Source organism: Antennarius striatus, chromosome 17, assembly GCF_040054535.1.
Source record: "Antennarius striatus isolate MH-2024 chromosome 17, ASM4005453v1, whole genome shotgun sequence".
Taxonomy (NCBI): domain Eukaryota; kingdom Metazoa; phylum Chordata; class Actinopteri; order Lophiiformes; family Antennariidae; genus Antennarius; species Antennarius striatus.
The window spans coordinates 3,282,487-3,305,188 of NC_090792.1; the positions used below are offsets into that span (position 1 = coordinate 3,282,487).

General features: G+C 40.8%; 2 protein-coding genes across 10 annotated transcripts in view; both read right to left on the minus strand.

Moving 5' to 3' along the window:
- Window positions 1-8,812: 8,812 nt before the first annotated feature.
- On the minus strand, window positions 8,813-11,893 carry sdsl (serine dehydratase-like). 5 transcript variants are annotated; one of them, XM_068338850.1, is made up of 9 exons: window positions 11,754-11,893; window positions 10,974-11,136; window positions 10,838-10,874; window positions 10,606-10,745; window positions 10,430-10,518; window positions 10,109-10,342; window positions 9,894-10,024; window positions 9,717-9,803; window positions 8,813-9,100 (listed from the first exon to the last, which is right to left on the minus strand). In XM_068338850.1, the coding sequence occupies exons 2-9, from the start codon at window positions 11,118-11,120 to the stop codon at window positions 8,997-8,999; spliced, it is 969 nt and encodes a 322-aa protein (XP_068194951.1). In that variant the 5' UTR covers window positions 11,121-11,136; window positions 11,754-11,893; the 3' UTR covers window positions 8,813-8,996. The 5 variants fall into 5 exon arrangements, 4 of the variants coding, with proteins under 4 accessions (XP_068194951.1, XP_068194948.1, XP_068194950.1 ...); XM_068338847.1 differs by having other exon boundaries at window positions 10,109-10,518; XM_068338849.1 differs by having other exon boundaries at window positions 10,109-10,518; window positions 10,974-11,177; window positions 11,754-11,887.
- A 908-nt stretch (window positions 11,894-12,801) lies between these two features.
- Window positions 12,802-22,702, minus strand: part of LOC137610485 (apoptosis-stimulating of p53 protein 1-like) — a 38,984-nt gene continuing 29,083 nt past the window's right edge. For 4 of the 5 annotated variants that reach the window (XM_068338049.1, XM_068338047.1, XM_068338051.1 and 1 more), the window contains 12 exons: window positions 19,861-19,928; window positions 19,241-19,448; window positions 18,843-19,073; window positions 18,531-18,749; window positions 18,016-18,166; window positions 17,851-17,888; window positions 17,384-17,751; window positions 17,115-17,252; window positions 16,190-16,323; window positions 15,636-15,802; window positions 15,362-15,561; window positions 12,802-14,613 (listed from right to left, as the gene is read on the minus strand). In XM_068338049.1, the coding sequence (XP_068194150.1) occupies window positions 14,572-14,613; window positions 15,362-15,561; window positions 15,636-15,802; window positions 16,190-16,323; window positions 17,115-17,252; window positions 17,384-17,751; window positions 17,851-17,888; window positions 18,016-18,166; window positions 18,531-18,749; window positions 18,843-19,073; window positions 19,241-19,448; window positions 19,861-19,928 (1,964 nt within the window). In that variant the 3' untranslated portion in view covers window positions 12,802-14,571. The remainder of the gene's footprint in view (window positions 14,614-15,361; window positions 15,562-15,635; window positions 15,803-16,189; window positions 16,324-17,114; window positions 17,253-17,383; window positions 17,752-17,850; window positions 17,889-18,015; window positions 18,167-18,530; window positions 18,750-18,842; window positions 19,074-19,240; window positions 19,449-19,860; window positions 19,929-22,702) is intronic. The other variant, XM_068338048.1, reaches the window with a different exon arrangement.

The window sequence follows — 22,702 nt, forward strand, 5'->3', positions numbered from 1 at the left end:
TCTATGAATCATAAATAATCAGGTCTATCCCCGGCAGCCTCTTCAGTGCCGTGGAGACGCTGTGACATTCAGATTTCCTGCTTTGATTCACGGCCCACCACAGATTCACTTACAGTATAATATATTGCTCTGTTCCGCTCACAGCGTCTCCCAGCAAACGTTAGCTCAAACGGTTTGAAGACATATCGGCTATTATTTCCTCATATCCACTTTCTTCCCTTCAGAACCTCGCCAAGGAGGAGGAGCCAAGAGACGATGATAAACCTGAGATAGGAAGCATCATGGTTCGCAGACGACACAGACCTGCTCCGAAAAACCTTCTATGGTTTGTGTTTCTGTCTGTAATATGGAAGGTAACTAACAAAAAAGCTGATATTTCTTATTGGATTTAGATTTGAAACATGCTGTCAACATGAAGAATGACTTTCCCAATTGGGAACCAGGATACGTGAATCTGTTTGGGCTGCAGTGGATCTGTGTGCAGCTGATGAGAGATCAGTCTGTCGAGGTGCACACATACAACACAGTCCATCATCAACAAGTTAAAGGGAGGGACAGTAAATTAATTTTAAGTGACATATATGTTATTCATCATTATGAAAAATAGAAGAAAAAATAAATTTTATATGTGTAGCATCATCCCTTTGGTCAGAAAAGTTTAAAGTCTGTGCCGCAGCAGCTTCCCTATTCAGTGGTCACGTGGGCGTCATACATCACTGTTGCCCAACGTAGCTTGGCAGCCATAAGAAACAATGCAATCCACGTCACAATTAACTCCAAAAATATCATGGTTACCTCCGCGGTGAATGGTTGTGTCAATAGAACATGTGTTTTCTTGATGGAAGCTGCTGCGGTGCAGATTTTAAGGTTTTCTGACCAAAGGGATGATGCTACACATATAAAATGTATTTTTTCTTCTATTTTTCATACAGATGAATAACATGTATGTCACTTAAAATTAACTTCACTTTCCCTTTAACCTTTGCCTTTCTACGCTGTTAATTTTTTTTTCAGCCAAAACTTTCAGATATGCTAAATCAGAGCATGATAGTCTCTGTGAACATCCATGTAAGCCTCTTTTTAAAGTATTTAAGTAACTTTTCAGACGATGACTCAGATATGAAATCAGCTAAATAAACAGACTAGCCTGAAGCTTGAAGGACAGATTCCAAGTCATTGTTACAATAAATTAATGGAGCAGACAAAATAGGTAATAGAACTCTTAAATCTAAAGCAGCACTTGTAGTTTACGTCCATCTCATATTCATTTTTGAAGATGTTACGTAAACTCATTCAGATCTTTAACATTTCATCCACCAACTCGGAAGCAGTCATCGTCTACCAAATGATTTCTGTTTGCAGCTGCACTAAATGCTGCTTCGTGTGGACGTGAATATGTTGCTCCACATTGACAGATAGACGCAAATTCTTGTTTTTGTGACACCTCATGATGTTCACCCAACCAAACATCACATGCAGAGACAGAAACACACAGAAACACAGCCTCCCACGGGTGTTTTAGGTGGTGCAGCCAGGCCTCTGGGTGCTGCAGGTGACAGTCACCCCCCCACAGCTGCTGCATAAATCTCACAGGAGCCGCTGGCTTGGGTGAAATACTGCTGACAGGGCCTGATGTGATCATGGGCCTTTCAGGAAATGGCACTTTGCTGACTAATGTGGCAGGAAGTTGAGGTCAGTGGGAGAGGTAGAAAAACTATCTGACTTGGGGAAGGTGTGACTGTTAAATGAAGGAGTGGCGAATGGGTGGTGGTGACAGGAGCAGAGGAGAGGCAGGTGGAGATGAAGTCCTGCAGGGGTAATGGTCTGTCTCTGAATTTTATTAGCTATTTTGTGGGCATATGAATTATTACTTGCTGTATGCATCCTAAACATGTTGGAAAAAAATTAGACCAGAGGCCTGTACCATAAAGCTGGATTACGGCTTAGCGAGATAACTTCAGGCTTAACCCTGGCTTTTCAGTACCATAAAGGTGGCTGACTTTCTATCGGGCTACGCTGTCGTGGTAACCTATACTGAAAACCTAACCTGCTCCGGAGCAGGATAAGTTCAGGATAAGAGCTCAGCAGGTATGACAGCCCCACCTACTGACCAATCAGAGCTCAGCGGGTATAACAGCCCCACCTACTGACCAATCAGTTCTCTTGGAAAATGGGCTGTCCGTTTTATGAGAACCCGGTGGATCTTGGGTTCTCATAAAACGGACAGAGCGCCTGCGAAGAGCGCTCAGGCGCGAGAGAATATTTAGAGATCGCTGTAATCCGTTCAAATTGCCTGAACAATCACTGTACGAAAGGTAGAGGTTTTGGGGAGAGGGGTTACATTACATCTGTCAGCTGCTGGAGCCTTACATCAGTAATGTAACGCACCACAACCACACACTGACAGTCCCGCAGACAGTATGCATTGCACTGAGGTTCTTTGCCACAGTTAACATATTTCTTAGTGATGTTCGTAATTATTATGATGTCCTTAAATCCCTTGTTGGATGGGTTACAAGAAAGCCACAGATAAAATGCCATTAATCAATTATTTGTTTAAGTAAATCATGGATTGATTCATTCATAGGTACTTTTATGTATTTTGTTGGCGATGCCGAAAACCTCGGGAAGAACACAGTATGTAGAGCTGTATATAAAGTCGCGGGGGCTACAATCACACGCCATAACGAAAAATGTCGTACATACATACATTTATGGAACACACAAATGTTACTGTAGTCAGATATATAAGTGCAGTCATAGTGGGGAAGTAATATTATAATGGCACTAACTTCCGCATTGACACAGTCGGCGATGTTTTCCCAGCGACCCTTGCGCCGTTTGGCAGCTGCAACTGTGTTACTTTTTGCCTGGATTATTGATTTGTATCGCTCGTATTTATTAATTATTATTGTTTGCTCCTCCGTTGTGAAATATGCGGCTCGGGCCGGTTTGTTGCATGTTTGCGATTGGTCGCATGCAGCAACCTCCACCCTTTTTATGTGAGCGCGCACAGATCTAGACTGGACAAGCCTGAATTGAATTAGTGAGTTGATAGCCGGCTTTATGGTACAGAAAATCCGGAGGGCGGACGTCTCGGTAAGTGAAGACAGATAAGTAAGAGGAAGCCCAGCTAGGTTCATCAAGCTTTATGGAACAGGCCTCAGGATTTGACTCATTCTTACTAACATGAAGATTTTCATGTTATATTCCATAACACTAACACTAGCTCTTATTTGAGAAGCCCTGCAGCCCCGGGCTGCTGGTTGGTCTATTTACCTAGTTTACAGAATTGATGGCTCACTGTGCTGGTTTATAAAGGTGAACCCTTCTGTCCTGTATTCCTTATGGCCCTTCCTTATTTTTCCTCTTCCTTCGAAGACTGGTGAAAACCACAATGTTTCACAGGTTTGAGACGTCCTGCTGGCATTGTGGTTCAAAGGTACCATATTGTTAAATTACAGCAATATCAAATCTTGCAGTGAATTTATTTGGATAATTAAAAAATGTGGAACAGACTTACTAAAGCACTGACAACAGGATTACATCTGTGTGTCGACTGCCATAATCCCATGATCCCGTCTTGTTCATCATGTAGTTTATTATTTATATTTTATACCAAGTAATTGACGACACATTTGTGTGAAAATGGAGCAATATATAATTCCACCACTAGCATTAAACTCACAAAAAGCAGAACGTAAGCTGCTGAAAGGCTGCAAACACTCTTCATATCAGATTTATAGACGTATATACCATTTATCAGATGTCTGCAAAAACCAAAACACACAAGAATGGATTGAAGTCTTCAGATGCTGTTCTGTAGAGTGATTAAACATGAAGCTGATGTTTAATAAAAGCTGTCCACAATGAAGCATGGTGGTGGTTTGGTGATACTCTAGAGCTGCTGTGGTTCTGAAAACCTGCAGCACATAGAGGGTGAGATGGATTCCATCAAGGATCAGGAAATACTAGAAGAAAATGTCTCAACATTTGTGAAGAAGATGAAGCTTGGGCATCAGGGGGTAATTTTTAAAAAGGACAATCATCCAAAAAGGACCTCCAAGGTGGGATTTCAGAAGAAGCAGCAGGTGATCCCGGGGAATATTAAGATGAACATGTGTTCACATGCAGCCCAGAACACCGCCACAGGGACGTCAGACGTACAGAGAGATTCCAGAAGCTTTACAAAGTTTTCTGTGTTGACGTTCAATCTGGAGGATTTGACGTTGTGTCCTCACAACTCTGACCCGACCTGAGAGGTTCGCTCCCCGCAGAGCGAGGAAAGTGTGAAGTAGACGGGCGACAGAAGGGACAGACCACTTCAACGAGAGACAGACGCACATTTCTAAAAAATATAATAAAATAAATAAAAAAAATTAAAAATATATAAAACAGCCACAGTTGATTGTTGTCCTCGGTTTAAATGGTCACATGTGCGGCTCTCTCAGCGGAGCTGTCCGCTCAGCACCCCGTCACTAATCTGTCCGCTTCACTCCCGCTCTGACGAATTCACAGGAATTAAAAACTTTCCCTGAAAGCAGCAACAACAAGCCTCCGTTTCCTCAAACCGTTTCTACTTTGGACTTTATAACCCGTGTTAGTAACGCGTGTTATTACCGGTGGAAGTTAAGCAGCAGAGGGAGAGCCGTTATTGGCCTACTTACCATCAATCGCCATGATGTTCTGTTTGGCTTCAACCAAAGCGGGCAGTGAAGGAGGGGGGGGGGGGTGGCTGCGCGTGAGAGGGGCGGGGAAAGCAGGAGGGGTGTTCACCAAGTGGTACAGTCCAAAAATAACCTGGAGGTGACGTCATCGCGGAACAGTCTATTGTTGATCTGTCATTTACGGGTTAAATGATAGATTATCCGGAGCAGGCAGAACATTGATCGCTAAATGATTGTTTTTTTTTATTACGCAAAACATATTGATAAAAGCTTGTTTATGTATTTTAGCGAATTCAACATTTAATTCAATGTAAATACATAAATAACTGATAATGTATGACGTAGTTCCATCATCTGATTGTTTTAGTTATATTAGTAAAGCGTTTTTAGTGAATAAAATGTCTGTGCATCATTTTATTCACTAAAAACCACTGTTATAAAAAAAGAATTGGGTTATATCTGTTCCTTTTTGACAACTCAATTTAAAAACAATACAAAGACTATAAACTGTATTTGAAGTACCTGATCAGGGATATGTACATGTACGTTTAGATACTGTACAATCTACTGTATCTGATATTTTTATATTCATTAAACTTGGTTGACTATTAAAAAAGTCCCCATTGGTCTGATGAGTCCAAATGTTGAATGTGTTTTTCTATAGTAGATAAAACCCACAGTATGGATACCAATGCCTTATTTTTACTCAGTCAGCTTCTATTATATTAAATACATCTGACACAAAATCCATGATTATGTTGTAAGTAAGATGCTTAAAACAAGTTAATCTTTATTTTTCATAAAAACAGCAGCAATAAACAAGAACTTCTGATCAGTTTCAAGTGAAGAAACCAACATCTATTCTGAATTTTTCCGATTAATGGGAAAATACATCTACCTGCAAAAGCATGAGCTACTTGTCTGCATCCCTGCTGTGAGTCTTAAAGGTCTTAAAGGTTATTAATTAAAGCTCTAATTAAATATTCATACAAGAGGTAGCGGAATATCTGTTCAGTCTTCTCTGTTGTTTTCCAAAGCTCCTGTGCTTCTACCTAAAACAGGAAGGACGCGGAGGCCTTAGAGAATATGATTAAATAAGATTTCAGTTAATTATTAGTTGGAGCAAGGTCTCTATCTAATGATTTCTACTGTTGTCCTGTCTGAACCTGCTTCTATAATTAATAATACAACACAAATTAAATTTATAAAGTGCATGGATTATAATTCCTCTTTTGCTTTCAGTGCACAATATTTATTTTATTCAAAATTGTCCTCTGTCCAGCTGCAGTCATTTAAATTCCTGAGTTCATTGAAACCTAATCCCTTTTTGTGAAATCAAATTGCAATTGTTCTGTTATTGTTATGTTGGTGTGGGAGGAAAATACTGACCCCTTCTTATCCACCAGCCAAATGTCTCAAAAATAAAAATGTAGTCCATTGTAATTCACTACATTCATTCAGTCTCCTGACATCATGCAGCTGATGGAACGATGGAAATATAAACCCATTTATTTTTGTTTTGATATTCTATTTGTGGTGCGCACAGCAGATAAACAGCATCTGGGCCCTATCCTGTGAGTCCCTGTCAAAAATACGAGAAAATGTTACCCAGTGCAAGAGTTTAGAGTTATTTGTTATCGCTGCTATTTGTCAAAAATCAGCTAATTTGAACTTCCAACAGAGTTTTTTTTTTTTAAAAACAGATTCATTTGGATAAATGTTAAATTAATAACTGATCCTAATGGAGATGTGGCAAGTTTAGCCCAACATAGAATATACTGTAAGTCAGCTGAAGGGCAAAACTCCAGCTCCACTGAAGAAAAATTCAGTCAGCCTTACCATGTTTAACACATTTTTTTGTGTGTTTAGCATTGAAGCTGATGATTATGACTGAGGTGTAACAACAACAAAAAATCTTAAACCCCCTGAATAAAACTTTTAGGTGGATGCTGGGGTGGTGGTGGGGCCGTAAATAAATGCCTCGAATGAGCTCGAAAGGTGTGACCCTCACTGGAGAGTAGACTTGTGCAGGGCCCGACAGTCACATTCATTCATTCATTCAGTCACATTTAATACAACCAAAATCACACAAAATCAAACTCACATCTCAAACAGTAACACAAGTTACAGAACACAGAATTGTGTCTTCAGAATGTCTGTGGCTGTATATAAAAATACACCATTCTTACATCTCGTTGTTGAAACTGCTGGAATATTGTTCATTTTTAAAAACAAAAACCTTTTATAATTTTAATTTTAAGCCAGTTTGTCAAAAACTGGCGGATTCACCTCCTATCTCTACTTCATTCACTGCTGTTTACTTGGTTCTATTTTTAGCTGCGGCTCTTCTCAGATGCCCTCTGCTGGGCTCATCAAAGCAGCTCCTTCCTGTTGTCATAGAAATGAGCTACCTCATCCATTAGTGCCTCTCTCCACCGGCTGCTCTGATCGCATTAGAGCCGTGGTCAGGTATCCTTCTCAACAGGTTTCAAACGAGGAGAGCTCGAACATGAAGCAACCATTCATGTGTATTCAGTATTTCATCATCAGTGTGTGACTCTCTTCAGATGTCTGAGGTTTCTTCGCATGGACTGTGACTCAGGCTGACATTGGTGAGCAGCATCTACAGCATCATGTTCAGCACATGTATGACCTTGGACTGCAGACGCCAGTGATGCTCCTGGGATTCATTCAGCGCACCAGCCTGCTGCTGTTACTGCAGGAAAAATTAGTTATTCAGAGGAGCAGGTGTAAAATGCATTCAGCCACAAACGCTGAATGAATGAGAATAACTGGAAATATACTGACTTACATCAGTTTGTTTCAAATGCATATTCACAGAATACAAAGCTGTAGAAACCATCGACAAATCTGACACATTTTCCTATGCATTATCTCTTTGATTTTGAATTTGATTTTATATCCAAAAGCACCAAATGGGCTTTAGGTTGTTTATACTCTCCAGCGTTTGAGTGTGTATTAGTTTGTTGGCTCGAGGCAAACACCTCACTGCAGAGATAGACGATCAATGCGAGCACCGGGGTCAGAAAGTTGTGCGTTCAACATGCATAAGCAAGAGACGTGCATCCTGCAGAATTTTACATGAGATGCTCACAAACATCTCAGGAGCAAAAAGACAAACACAACCAACTTTTCATCCAAACATCAATCAGGGTTCTCACTCCTGGACAGAACTGAAGCAAACAGTATGTGTTCATCTCAGTTTTAACTGCATGAAGAAGAAATTAAATCTCCCAGAACCACCACAAAGACTTGTTTGCATTAATATTCTCATCAAGACTGTAAATATGCAGGATTGGTAGGATGAAGTTTGTTCAAGTTAAGTGCAGAAAAACGAGCCGATCCAACTATAATACTTACCGTAATTAGCTATAATTAAACTAGAAACAAAGACCTATAGTAAAGTCTACATTTAAATATTACATACGTGTTTTTCATTACTGTTTATTTGATAAATTTAAAAATAAATTTAATAAATGATTATGAAGTGCTTTTAATAATACGGATACTTTCTGCTTGTGGTCTCTTGAACCTAATATTTTATTCAGTCATAAGATATGTATTACATATTTATGACTAATTAAGGCAAGAACCAGCAACAGACTGTTAAATGCAACACTTTTTAGTGACATAGGCGGAAAGGTGGGGAGCTGTTTCCATGGTAACACCTCCTATGAATAACACAAACTGATGGCCTGCTACATTTGAAATGACGTTAAAGAATCTGAAGATTTTTATCTGAAATATGACAGAACTGGAGAAACAAATCCAATGATGTAAATATTAACAAACATCCAGAGAGCAAAACTGTTTCATTGTTCAAATGAAAGTTGAAAATAAACATTTGTTAAATTTTCTTCTACCTCAGGTACGCTGGAGCAGAATATTACTTTTATTTATCTAAACCATAAAATGCACATTTAAATTTCAATAATTAAAAAGCTTTCTTTTCCATTCAGGTTTCTGCACCTGACTCAAAACCCAGAAGTTGAGGTGTTTTCTGTGACAAAACTATGACGCCACCATGTGGTGAAACCCGGTAATAGTTTAACTTTAACTGAACAGCTTTTTCATATTTTACGTGACTTTGGGATCATTTTAAATAACAGAAACATTTATAAATATTTTGTTTGAAGGACTTTATTCACAGCAATTGAACCATGTTAGCTTCTACGTTAGACACGTCTAAAATGATGGCAGGAGTCCTTCTCTCCTATTGATCCATTCACCAGTCAATCAGAAAAACTGACCAATCACACAGCAGCACATTTAGGATCCAGCTCCATATGTACATGTTTTTATTCCACTTCATGTGGCCAGTTTGTGTTTGAGGTTGACCAGTTGGTTCGTGTCGATGCTGCTGCCTCCACACACGATGACCAGGAGGGGCCCTAGAGCTGCAGGCAGCTGACCTGAAGGGTGACGGTGGAACAAAACCCATCAGAATCAAAACCCCGGAGTGACATTTATAGATACGTAGAATTTTCATAATATTTACTACATTTATTACTAACTATAACTAGAGGCATGGCTGTAGTCGTAAACAGTCTTAAAATGACAATGAAAATCACTTGCAAACAAAGATTATGAAGGTCCAGTGTGTTTTAGGAAAATAATTTTCATTATCATATTTTCATTTGTCGGAACTCATCTGATGTGTTTTCATTCGCACAGATAAGAAGATGCTAGTACATTGAATTCCTGCAGTGTGAAGCAAACATGAATGGAATTTCAACTCTGCACGAGTTGAAAGATTTCAGTTTGTGTGAATTCTGATCCAGACGGCAGGCATTGATGCGCAGACAGACATACTGCAGCTGCAGGTGGTCGTCACATAGCGCTGTCCTGCTACTGTATGCATACCAGCCCAGATTAGACATGTTAGAACCTGATGGAGGGCGCTTCACCAGCACCAATCACTCAAAAAATAACGGTTAAATTTTATACTGCTGTGAGTTAAGCGATTAAAATTAAAAAAATAAGAGTTGAAAATTTGTTTTGCTACGGTTTAAAAGCCAGAATAATTACCTTCATCCTGCAGTCTGCCTATGAGTCCACTGTAGACTGCTGCTAGCGCTGCGCCACACGCCATCTCCACCAACACGCGCTCTTCATCTAAGGAATGTGCACACACACAGGTTTAAGTAAAACAACACGAGAGTCATCACGTAGTTCCCGTTACCCACTCAGGTCAAAGACACCGACTGAGGAACGTTTCCACGGCCTGCAGAGCCTGCTGGTCGGTCACCAGCTCAGAGATGATGGTGAGGTCGCTGTTCTGGCTGTATTCAAAGGCTTTCTCACAAACCGTCTTCGCCCCCAGACATTTCGCTTCGCTGCGTGACGACAAACGGGGGGAGGGGTCGGTGAGGTGGCTCTCCGAAACCGCAGTGTGAACTTGAGCCAGTGTGAACTCTAACCTTGTGATGTCATCCAGGGTGACCAGCCTCCCTGCTTTGACCGCGGCATTGAAACAGTCTGCCCCTATTGTCTCCATGGCGATGACGGGGACGTCAGTCCAGCCTACATCCTTCAGGCCCTGGATGACTCCACAGAGGAGACCCCCACCACCCACCGACACCAGCACGGCTCCAGGCTTCACGTGGCTGCCCAGAGATGCCGCCACCTCGTCGATCATGCTGGCGTGGCCGCGCCTGGGGGGTGTGTTGGGAAGAGAAATAGTTGGGTTTAATTTGAATTGTGCTTCAAAAAAACTGACAAATGGAACTGAGTATTTGTACCAAAGCAGGGGGTGATCGAAGGGGGGGACGTAGGTGAGTCCTTCTGTTTCTGCTAGTCTCAGGGCCTCTGCGTTGGCATCATCCCAAACCTAAGAAAATCACATTTGAATTCATTTTTCAATCTTAAAGGATAAAACAAAAACATATCTTTCAACGTGTCTAACATTTTACTTCACCTTGCCAACAATCTTGACAGTCGCACCCTGATCCTGAAGCCTCTGAACGACCAGCTGAGGAGAGGAAGACGGAACCACGATGGTGGCTGGAACACCCATTTTTCTGGCTACATATGCGGCTGCCATACCTGCATTACCACCTAGAGACAGTGTGTTAGTTATACTACAGTCACCGATTGTCGTTGTTGAGTACAGACTGTAGTCAGATGGTCTGTCAGAGTGGAGATGTCACCTGAGGAGCAGACCACTCCCGTAGACTGTCTGGCGAGCTGCAGGGAAGAGCCATGAGATGAAAAACAGAAATCTTGTGTGTTTATTGTGATTTTTTTTTTTTTTTTTACTACGAATGGCGTGTCAGAGAGTTCTACCGTCTGGCAGAGGTGTCCGATGCCGCGGATCTTGAAGGAACCAGAAGGTTGTGAATTCTCCATCTTCAGGTACACAGTGGTCCCGACATGCTTGGACATGCTGACGCTCTCCAGCAGCGGCGTGTTCAGGTGGAAATGCTTCGCCATGGTGCAGTTGAGGTCACTGAGATGGTAATCTGAATGTCAGACTAGGATTACATAATCCTAACACATGTGTCAATGGGTGGTCAGTGTGGCCTTCATGTGCAGCTGAACAATTAGAATTAGAATTAGAATTAGAAAGTAATATTTGCAGTAACCATGCATACAACAAGTAGAAGCAGTGAGCTGAGTGTATTCATTTAAACACGTTTTACCGATCATTAGTTTATTTATTTTATTTTTATTTACGATTGTTGTACAAATCTCAGCAGCACAATTAGCAGAAGCTGTTCAAACCGTGATGTGACCAGAATCAGAATCAGATTATTAGAGTATTATTATGAGAGTATTATTATGAGAGTATTATTATTAGAGTATTATTATTAGAGTATTATTATTAGAGTATTATTAGACCAGAGTATTATCTAAAAAATATTTTCTCATCCATTCAGTTAATTTGATTCGATCTTTTTTTAAAGTTATGTAAACTTTCTTATTTGTTGTCTGACGCAACAAGTCCAAAAATAATACACGTCCCGTGACGTAACGAACGCTACGACGTAATGCCGGAGTAATCAACACTGTAAACGTGGACCTCACGTCATCTGTTAACGACGTGTTAAGAAAATGTCGACTTACGGTTTTGTGAAACAAATCCCTGAACGAGCCTCTGATCGTTAAATGAGAAGTTGGGTCGTTTCATTGAACGTGTCGCTGCTTCAGTGGCCGCTCAGGATTCTAAACGAGCTAACCTTTAGCAGAGCAGAGCGAGCGGAAACACCGACCAGTAACTTCCGGTTTGTATTTCAAAATAATATTTCAAAATAATTAAATTAGTGGTGACATACTGTACTAACAAAATACATTATAAATCTTTGCTGACGTATTACTATTATTATTACTACTATTATTATTATTAATAATAATCGTCATTATTATTATCATATTATTATCATCATTATTATTATTATCACTATTATTATTATTGTTGTTGTTGTTGTTATCATTATTGATAATAATAATAATAATAATAATAATAATAATTACAATTACAGAAGAAGAACAAAAACAAAAACAACAATAACAAAAAAATAGACTTCTCATGGTTAAACATGCCTTGTTTAGTAAAATAAAGTAATCTAATCACATTTAAAGTTCATTATGTAATAATTGGCTGACCTTTACCAGTTCTTACAAGATAATATTCACGTCCACTTCAAATTTCCTTCTTTATGATATGGTCCACTCTACCAATTTTGGACTGGCATTTTGACCCCAATAATCTTACTGTATAGGCCAAATTTGAACGTTTTCCAAATTTTAGGTTTTGTTATGAAATCAACAAACACCATTATTTGTTCTTAACTTATAAAGAGATAGAAGGAGAGATCAACTTACAGTCTTGTGTTGGTGAACTGAACTGAACTTTATCCCTTATAAAGTCCAGTTTTATTACCAACGTGAACAAAAGGTACAGTGTGTGTGTGTGTGTGTGTGTGTGGGTGTGTGTGTGTGTGTGTGCGTGCGTGTGTGTGTTGGAAAGAGACAGCAAAAGACAGACTGCAACAGACTCCCAAAGATAATATATACCATTAATTTAATTTTCATATATTTCTTGTTTTTATTAAGTATTTGTATTCTACATTAGTTTTTTCTGTATAGTTGGAATTATGAGATGGATACTTAATACTTCATAACTTCTTTATTTTTATTGTACATAAGCTATGTAGTTACATGTTGAATCTGCACAATATAATAGTTAGCACTCCTCAGAACATTGTTCCATTCACACATCAAACATCAGTCATCTTATTGCTTCATATTTTCCACATGACTCTGTGTGTAACGATCTTCCTGTACACTGGGTGGCAGCAGTGAGTCGTGTCGCAAACGCAGAAGTAACAGCAGTGTGTCAAATAACAATATGATTAAAAAAAAATCAATTTTAAATAAAACAATGAACCATGGGGAACAAAGCATCTGCTACAACTACAGAAATACTTTAAGGGGAGGAAAAAAAAGTCTGCCAAGATAGCAAAAAAAAGTTTTTTCTCACACTTCTTCATCGAGTCCATTCATACAGTTAACCCGTAAATTCTGTGGTGAAACTCTCTAAACTGTGTGGCAGAGTAAGGCTGGGACGGTTATGAGGATTTTTGAAAACAGCAACAAGAACTTTTATGTGACCCATATTAAGTTCTGTGCTTGTGGGAGACTGTTTTCACGTTATCGTTCCTGCTCCAGCTTTGACCAGGATGAGGATTAACATGTATGGGCCCTACTTCATATGTGTCAGCGCATTAACACAGGCAGCTTTTATTTCCAATGAAGAAAATGTTGTCACTCTATTTCCTCCTCTTTGCTCACGTCTAAATCCATTTCTAGATGCTTCATTTTCACAAAACCATTTATCACATTCTTGTTTTCCTCTTGTCTTCCAAACAGCAGCAACCGTTCAGCATCCGACCAGATGTTTAAATGACAGCTCAATGCTGAGTCAACAGAAATACAGAGAAGAGCTTTGGACATCTGTGAGGACTCAGAGATGCTTCCTAAATCATTTTGTGATATCAGACTTCAGAAAATCTTCTAATATCAGATTAGTTTTTTATTTTCATTTTCTTTCCTTTGCCATGAAGTCACATTGTGAGCATCTGTTCCTCACATGATCGGATCACGCATCAAAACCTCTCTGGATTCTGCTTCTTACTCTTGGTTGCACTTCGGACTAACAACACAAAACAAATCTGTCTTGAACACAACTTCTCGGTTACACTCTCTTGTCTTTCTTCTCACTTCCCTGCATCCAACTTCATGCCTCTCACAAACTTTCACTTAACCCCTCCTGTAAATGTACTGCATTTAAATCTTCACACCAAACAGTGTGAAGGAGTTTTCAGACAACATACAAAGTTCATTGTCATTGAACGTGCACATCTATTTGTTGATGATCACCTTCTGTTACGTAGGTCCGTCTGGTTGTTTTAATTTGAAACAACATAAAACAGTAAACGAGTCATTCAAAAATTCCAATTACGTTGGATAGTTCCAGATAGAACTAAAAGATTCCAAACTCATGCTGTGATGTTCTGAGCTGTAAGAGCTCAAAGCCACATCTTAACGATTCCTCTTTTTTTTTTTTTTTTTTAGATTCAGCTTCTTTCATGCAGCTGAACCCGTGTGAAGTTGCCGAGCTACTGGTGATGAAAAGATTCAGATGATTTCTTTTATCTGAAACCAGTGAAGCCATATTCTACAAAAGTGGGCCGTGATTCCAGCATTATACCCAAACTACTGGACTTAGAAGTTGCTCCATCTTTGTTTCCTTCGCTCTTCCTTGCTTTCATCTTCCAGTCAGCCTCCACACTTTCTGTCTCAACCACAGTTTCTGCCTTCGTATTGATGCTCCTCTCCATCTCATCCTCTGCCTGCGTGCACGTGGCTCTTGATCTGGGCTTCACGCCAGCGAGCGTTGTCTGGGTTTGATCCTCGGGTACAGCTGGAGACAGATCGACAGGGAGGGGGACGGAGGGAGGAGGAGGGAGGAAGAGCGGCGTCACTGCATCATGTTAACATTGTTCCCGAGGTGCCTCAACATCATCAGCTGGGATCATAGGAATAAATCAAACACTCCAGAAGCTGTTTCCTCTGCTGCATCACAGCTGATGCATTTAATAAATACAGAATCAGTATCAGAGTTTAAACTGCGCACAGATACAACGTTGTGTTACTATCACAATGAGAGGCTGGAATGCCAAAGGTCACTCATGGATAGTCATGTTAACAACACAGAAAATGGAGTTCTGCCTTGAGAACATTAATAAGCACACAAGCTGTTCTTCTTAAATTTCAAAAATAGTTTCACCACTTAGTAATTATCTAATACCAGTAAATACAACTCCTGACAGTGGAGGTGTTATTCAGAAGTCTCAGGATGCAACTTGTGTGACATCAAGGTTCCAATGTTTAAAAAAATATATATATATATACTGTACAATATAATATGTAATATAATATATATATATATATACATATTATATATATATATATATATATATATATATATATATATATATATATATTTATTTATTTATTTATTTATTTATTTTTTTGGTCAGGGAGTCTTAGCTCTATGGTGTAGGGTTTGGTGATATGAAGTGAGATTTCCTCTGTTATTTTTCAAGCTGCTGACAAACTACATTTAACTTTCTTGGAAAGATGTCTGAGGTGACGTGTTCTGCTCTCACCCCTAGCAGGTTTCTGGGTATGTATCCCTCTCGATCATTCAGGCGTGCCCACCACCACTCCGTCTCGTTGTCGTCACGCCGACGCAGCACTGTGAGGGCGTCGCCCTCGCTGAAGGACAGCTCGTCTGCCTGCTGGGCGGTGTAGTCCCAGAGAGCGTAGACCAAGCCTTTGTTCATCACACCCAGCTTTTCCTGTACGCCTGAAGGATACGTTGTTCGGCGTTAGAACAGTGTCTGAGCCACTGGAGGAGACTTTAAATCTGTATCTACCTACCGTAGAGGAACTGAGAACACTGCGTGTACCCTTCCTCCATTTCTTCACATTTGTCTGCCGCTGTTTCCACATCGCTAATTGTGGTGGCAAAAATGGCAGCCCCAGACTCCACCAGCATTTTACAGAGATGGACGCTGTTGCATGAAGCGGCGCAGTGCAGAGGAGTCCTGGGAATGGAAATAAATGCAATACTTTAAACCTATTAAATAAGGTTCATTCACCTCTGTTACAGAAGGATGAAGATATCCCAGTAATGTAAAACTTTTATTAAAAAAATCAAATCGATAACGTTGTCAAAAATGGGCTGACATTAACCAAACACAAGTAAATTGAATCAACCCCCCCCCCTGATTAGACTTGGTAATCTCATCCTTCAATACTGCTGAGCCACTGAGTTTGGAAACACAATTATCTTATTGTCATTGTTGCCTCCGAGCTGAGCTGCAGCATCGCCGCCTCGGGGCAGATTTATTTCCCAAACAGCCTCTGGTGATCCAGCAGCTGCTCTGCTGTTAGTCGACTGCATGACGGAGTGACTGGGAGCAGGTACTGACCATCCATCACTGTCGGCCGCGTTCACGTTCACTCCAAAGTCCAGCAGGAACTTAACAATATGGTGATGGCCGGCACAGACGGCATTGTGAAGAGGAGTTATGCCTTCGTCGTTAGGCATACTGGGATTTTCCACCTTAAATACAGGAACAAGGAGAAGATACACGTACAGATATTAATTCATTAAAGAGTATCAAATTACTCTTATATGCATCACATCATTAATTTAGGTGGACAGCAAAGCTGAAGAGTCTTAATTCACAGTGAAACTCAGGATAGTGCAGCATCTTTCTGAACGGATTGCTTCGGGTTATGATGTTACGCTGCATCTGAATGTTTCCTTGACAGCAGCAGCTACAACCCTCAGTCTGGAGAGTCAGTGTGTGTTTCTGTCCAGCAGCCATGTAAAAGATGTGAGTTATAGATTGAGGGGGCAGGGGGGGGGGCTGTGTTTGTCTGAGGAGCTCTGAGCTGCTGTAAAACACTGTGATATATGATGTCAGCGCTTCCACATCTCCCGTGACAGAGCTGCTGAGGATCGGAGACATGATTCTTAGAAGGCTTTTTTTGTCATGCAGGCATTAGAAAGCTTTGAAATCTTCCACGTACTGGCAAGCTCCGTCGAGACAATCTGTGAGAGGGCGTGCGGCACTTGTTGGCAAACGTTCTTCTGTTGCATAAGATAATGAGTTTTCTTTTCACTCAGAAGAGAAATTTTTCTAAAAGCGCAAAACTGCAGAAATGAAACAAATCGGCGTCAGGTGGTGTCGACACGGACTCAAAAAATTAAAGGCTCAACCTGAGATTCTCTGGTGAGATTCTCCCACTGCTGATCGTTCAGTCAAGCTCTAAAAGTAAACCTTGTTGAGATTTGGTCTGAAATCCAGACAGGTATGTCCTCGAACAACACAGGTTTGTGTTATTCACCTCATAAATGATCCTCTGCACCAGATCGAATTCTCCCTCCAGGGATGCGTCCAGCAGCAGAGCCAGAGGGTTGAACTTGACTCTCAGGCCGTGACCCGTTCGCTCTGACGACGGCTTCTTCAGGTTGGTTCGCTTCTCCTGCAGCCCAGAGGGAGGAAAACAGGAAGTGATGTCGGTGCAGAACAGGAGCTGCAAAGTGCTGTTTGATATGAATTTATTTTATGGAGAGCAATTTTAGTTGACATCAACATTTTAGAGACTCTACCCACCTTTGGTAGTGAAGGTGGGGCGGGAGGTGATGGAGAGGGGGAGGCGTGGCCTACGGGTTTGTGGGCGGGACTATATCCTCTGTGGTTGTTATTGTTTTGGTCCTCGGGGCGATCGAGCGAAGGGGTTGGACTGGGTTGAGGTGAAGGAGGCACGTGTTTGGTCATTTCTGCTTTTGCCGTCAATTCTTTGGGTGTTTCCATGGCAACAGACGGAGGGGACAAGCGGCGGGAGCCTGAGTTCAGGTTTTGACCTTCACCAACCGGGGGTGCCATACTGACGTTCTTGTCACCAGGTTCTACGTTCCCGTTTGCTGGATGGATGTTGTCCATGTCCCCCAGAATGCAGTCGGGTTGGTAGAAGGTATTTCCTGAAATGAAGAGTGAATCAGCAGATTGGAATGTCACCAAAAACCTTAACAGACACGTGAGTCACGAAGCGAGCCGTATCATCGTTCGACGGCGCTCACCTGGGCTCCCCTCCATGCCTCCCGCTAACGTGTTGAACCTGCACAACCACAACAGAAATCACTTTTAACAAAGCCGCTGCAGCTCAAACTCATTATTTAGTTTCCATTATAGATTAGATCCAAGCAAAAAAACGGGTTTAAGGTACACTGTCCAGCAGCACAGACCTCTGGTACAGTAGTTTTTGGATGTTTGGCCCCTGTGGGCCCTCTGGTTCTGTGATGGAGCTTCGTTTCTTCAGCGGTCTTGGAGCGTTGCTAAGGCGTCGGCGAAGAACCTCCAGATCGTTGTCACTTTGGTATCGTAGCTGGGAATGGGCTGTGGAGGGAGATCGTCACGTAGCCGTGGTTACCACATGTGCAGCAGACGTGAATCTGAAATGTGTACTGTATTTTCCGCACTATAAGGCGCACTGGACTATAAGACGCACCTTCAATGAATGGCCCATTAAATAATAATAATAATAATAATAATAATAATAATAGCAATAATAACAACAACAACAATAATAACAATAATAACAATAATAATAATAATAATAATAATAATAATAATAACATTCCTATATAAGGCGCACTGGATTATAAGACATACTGTCAGGTTTTGAGAAAATTAAAGGCTATTAGGTGCGCCTTACAGTGCGGAAAGTACTGTACATTATCGATGTTTCTGTGGTACCCACCAACCGGAGTGAGCTTAGTGGGACTGAGGGGACGAGGGATGTTGTCTACGCTCGGCGGAGGAAGGCTTCGGCCGTCACTGGCGTCACTCTCTCCTTTCCCTCCATCTTTATCCGTAACATCCTCCGCTTTCATCCCTCCTCCTCCTCCTCCTCCTCCCTGGAGAAACGGGACAGGGGATGGAGAGGCGGAGGAGGTAGGGAGGATGGGTTTGCCGTAGACTAAGAAGAGGAAGGAAACAGAACAGATACAGCTTAGACTGATCTTTTGTTGTCGTGTCTCTAAACAATCGTCTTAATGTGATCTTTAAACACCTGCTTTGACAGCAGCTCTGTTGCTCAGAGATCCGTAGCCTTTGGCCTGCGGATGCTGGAGGTACATGCTGTAGATGGAGCTGCTGTTCATGGTGGCGGGGCCCTTCCTGGGGGACTGGGGCCTGGAGGGGTGGTCTGGGACGTATGGACGAACTGCCACTGCAGGTGGGGGGTCTGTTCGCTCTGTTTGGGGGGACAAGGGAGAGGGTTGGGAGGAGGAGGCAGTAGGGCCTAACGGTTTGGACATAGTGGGGACAATATGGAGTTAATTGTTTTTTCCAAGGCTGTACCCACATCTCTGATCAAACGCTGAACAACCACCAAGGACAACAGGAAAGGTCAGAGGTCAAACAAGCTCCAAAACCTTCAAGCACATGTTGAGCAACACTTCTGATTACCTTGATTTGAATTTGGAGGGACAGAGATTCGTAGCTGTATTTGCTGTGAGGAGGAAGATGATGAAGAAGAGGATGAGGTGGCATTTGCAGCACTGGATCGGGGCCAGCCCAGCGTGCCGGGGGCAGAACGGGGCAGGGAGCTGGTGGCACAGTGATGCCCCGCTGCCTGGTGGGTGGCACTGGGGTAAGTTCCATAACCAGACGGGTGCTGGGCGCAGGAGAGACGATGAAATAAGAGAAAAATAAAAATAAATTCTAAACCAAGACAGAACATTTAGTTAAACTGTGAATGGTTAGAAAGGGGTCTTTAGAAAAATGAAGAATACTGAGATATCATTTAGAAGAAATAAATATTCATGAAAGAATGAAAATGACTACTTTAATTGTTCCATTAATAATTATATATATATTTATAATTATATAATATATATATAATATATATTATATAATTATATATTATATATATATAATTATGAATATATTTAATATATTTATTATATATATTTTTTATACATAAATAAACATTTATGAATATTATTATATATGGAACAATTTAACTTAATTTAAAAAAAAATCCAATTAAATTAAGTTGTTCCATTCATAATAAAAAAGCACACTACCTGCTCTGGACCGCTGGTCTTCCAGTCTGGGACACTCTTACTGATGCTAGGCCACGGCGCTTCATTAGCTAAACGGAGAGAGAGGCAGGATGGGGGTTACGTCAGGAAATACATTTATTAAAAAGGAAGTAGCAAAGCCAACGAAGACAAGGGAGAAGGTGTGAAAAACCAGCATGGATGATAAAGAAGGAAAGAAGCTTCACAGTCGGACAGACGTTGGGATGAAGATAAATACCGTTTGTTCTCTTCAGAGATCTGGATGATAAATAGTCAGCTGAATATTTACTACCAATTATTCACATCAAGTCCGGCCAGAGGTACAAATAGCTCATCAGTGTACTCTACTCCACAGCAGAACAACATCAGCTCAGCTCAGACCAAACACATGATCAGCCTGTGGTCGAAAGTAGAATATTATCCATTATTAAACACTACATGACACGGAAAATTATTTGTAATCTGACCTGACAAGTATGGCTTTGAATTGTTTTTGTAAATACCCCATGGAAACAAGGGTGATGAATAAGTTCACATTGACTCCACACACTCCTGTTAGTGATGACAGCGTCCTCTCCTCCACAAACACATGTTTATCGTCCTGTAAATAGTGGAGCTGCAGAGTTATCTCTAATCGCGATCTTACTGACTAATCCAGGTGCCGTGCACTTCTCACCTCCATAACCAGTAATGATGAAATGAAAACTCATATTTATATGGATTAGTGAGGTCACAAAATCTATATGTAGGTGCTCAGCCATTTCTACGACAATGACGATGCCGTAATTGTGGAGTTTTTTCGTAATTGTGGAGTTTTTTCAAGCAGTCACCTTGAACCACATGGTTCTAACTAGTAGTGGTACAAACAAGTTGCAGCTTTTGGCACAAATCAGACATGAAGTAGTTAACTTCTTTATCTGGGATTCCTGCAGTCAGTCAGTCAGTCAGTCAGTCAGTCAGTCAGTCAGTCAGTCATTCAGTCAGTCATGCTGCTGCCCTCAGGAAGTAAACAGTCACAACAGGATTGAAACAGTCAGCTCAATGTGAGGCGGAAACTTGGTCATCAACCTGCGAGGTCAGATTAGAAATCAATCCAGAAAAAAGGAGTTCAGTTCACAACAGTTCACCTTTACAATACGCCGCCAACGCAAATGAATGGTTTGCTGTGTTTCACAATTTATTAATGATAAAAAGAATTAAAAAAAATAAAAATTAATTGAATTTAGTAAAAACAAGAGGTCAACATTTTTGGAAATATATTTACAATTATTTGCTTGCTGTAAAGCTACTTCCAGTGGCTGTTTAGCTTAGTTTAGCTTAGCATAAAGACTGTCACTAGGCCCTGGGCTTTGTCTGAAGGTAAAGTAAAATAATCTGTCAACCACCTATAGAACTTACTAATGGACTCCAGGAAACTGCTGGTTTAGAAATGAATCACAAATTGTTAAAGTTACACTTTGTTTTCATGTGATCCATTAGATGTGGAGTTACGTTACCTTCAGGCACAACAAAGGGCAGCTGTTACGTCCTGTTTCCTCTTTTATCCTGTGGTAAACGGTGCTCATCAGATTTTTACTGTAGCTGAATATTTAAGTTATCATTCTTACAGTGTAATATACAAGCCAGTTCAGTCAATACTATATTTAATGTGTTGTTATATATCAAGCTGCATCCAGACCACTGGTAAACAACATTAACATTACCAGAACAAGAACGTATGTCTGATTTTCAGTCAGGACATTTCCATTAAGTGTGGTGTCAGGTTCAAACAAGTTAGAACATATGGGACAATCAAAAACAGGTTTTTTTTCAGACATCATAGCTTTTGCAATCTTTCAGTAAAACATAACTTTAATTAGAAATTCCCTCAATCTGTTTCATGTGTAAATGTTTCGCCTCTCTCACACTACTGGAGTGCTTTACTTTTCCGCTACCATTCATCTAGGTAGTCAGGAATAACATTTGTTGCGTAGCTTTAACCTCTGATGACAGCAACAACACACACATACACACACACACACACACACACACACACACACACACACACACTGTATCTACAAGTAAGCAAAGCCCAGACTTCCTCTCATTCATCTGTCTGCCTGCCCAGCGACTGTTGACATGATTTATAACTTGCTATTTTCCACATTACATCAGCTGTGACAATAAATAGAGCTGTGGCATTTGCTTTGGCATTCAACAACACAATGGGATTTGTCTTAGCGTTGGTTCAAGATGCCTTACATTTACCCACAGATTCAACTGAATTTTCTCTACTTCCCCTCTGGTAACCTGATAAAACCTACAGACCAACATGAAGCCATTAGAAAACAAGAATAATATCATAACTGGAAAATGTTTACCCATATTTCAAGGAAGGAACTGAAATGACCTGTGGACATGACAAAGAAGGAGAGAAGTGTACAAGTGAAAGACTCTACGTGTTTAATGTAATGAAGACTAGCAGATGACCGCTGAGGACGTCACAGCCTCTGTTGCTTATTGTGTGTCGCGACATTTTTACAACCTCCTCCATCGTTTGACTCTTCACTCCTCTTTGGTGAAAGATTGCATAGAATTAGAGCATAGACATTGTTTTAAGTAAAGGAAGGCACAGTAAAGGAAATAAGGAGACAATATATCTTCTGTATGTTGATACGAGCAAACCTTGGTTTTCGAACGCTTTAGACATCGAACAAATTGGAATTCGACCAAAAACATTCTGAATTTTTTTGTCTTAGAAGTCGAAAACAAAATTTGGAAGTCGAACGCAAAACAAACGCAGTAACATCCATCCATCCTCCTCTCCCTCTCTAACATTCACGTATGCCAACTGCTCACCACCACA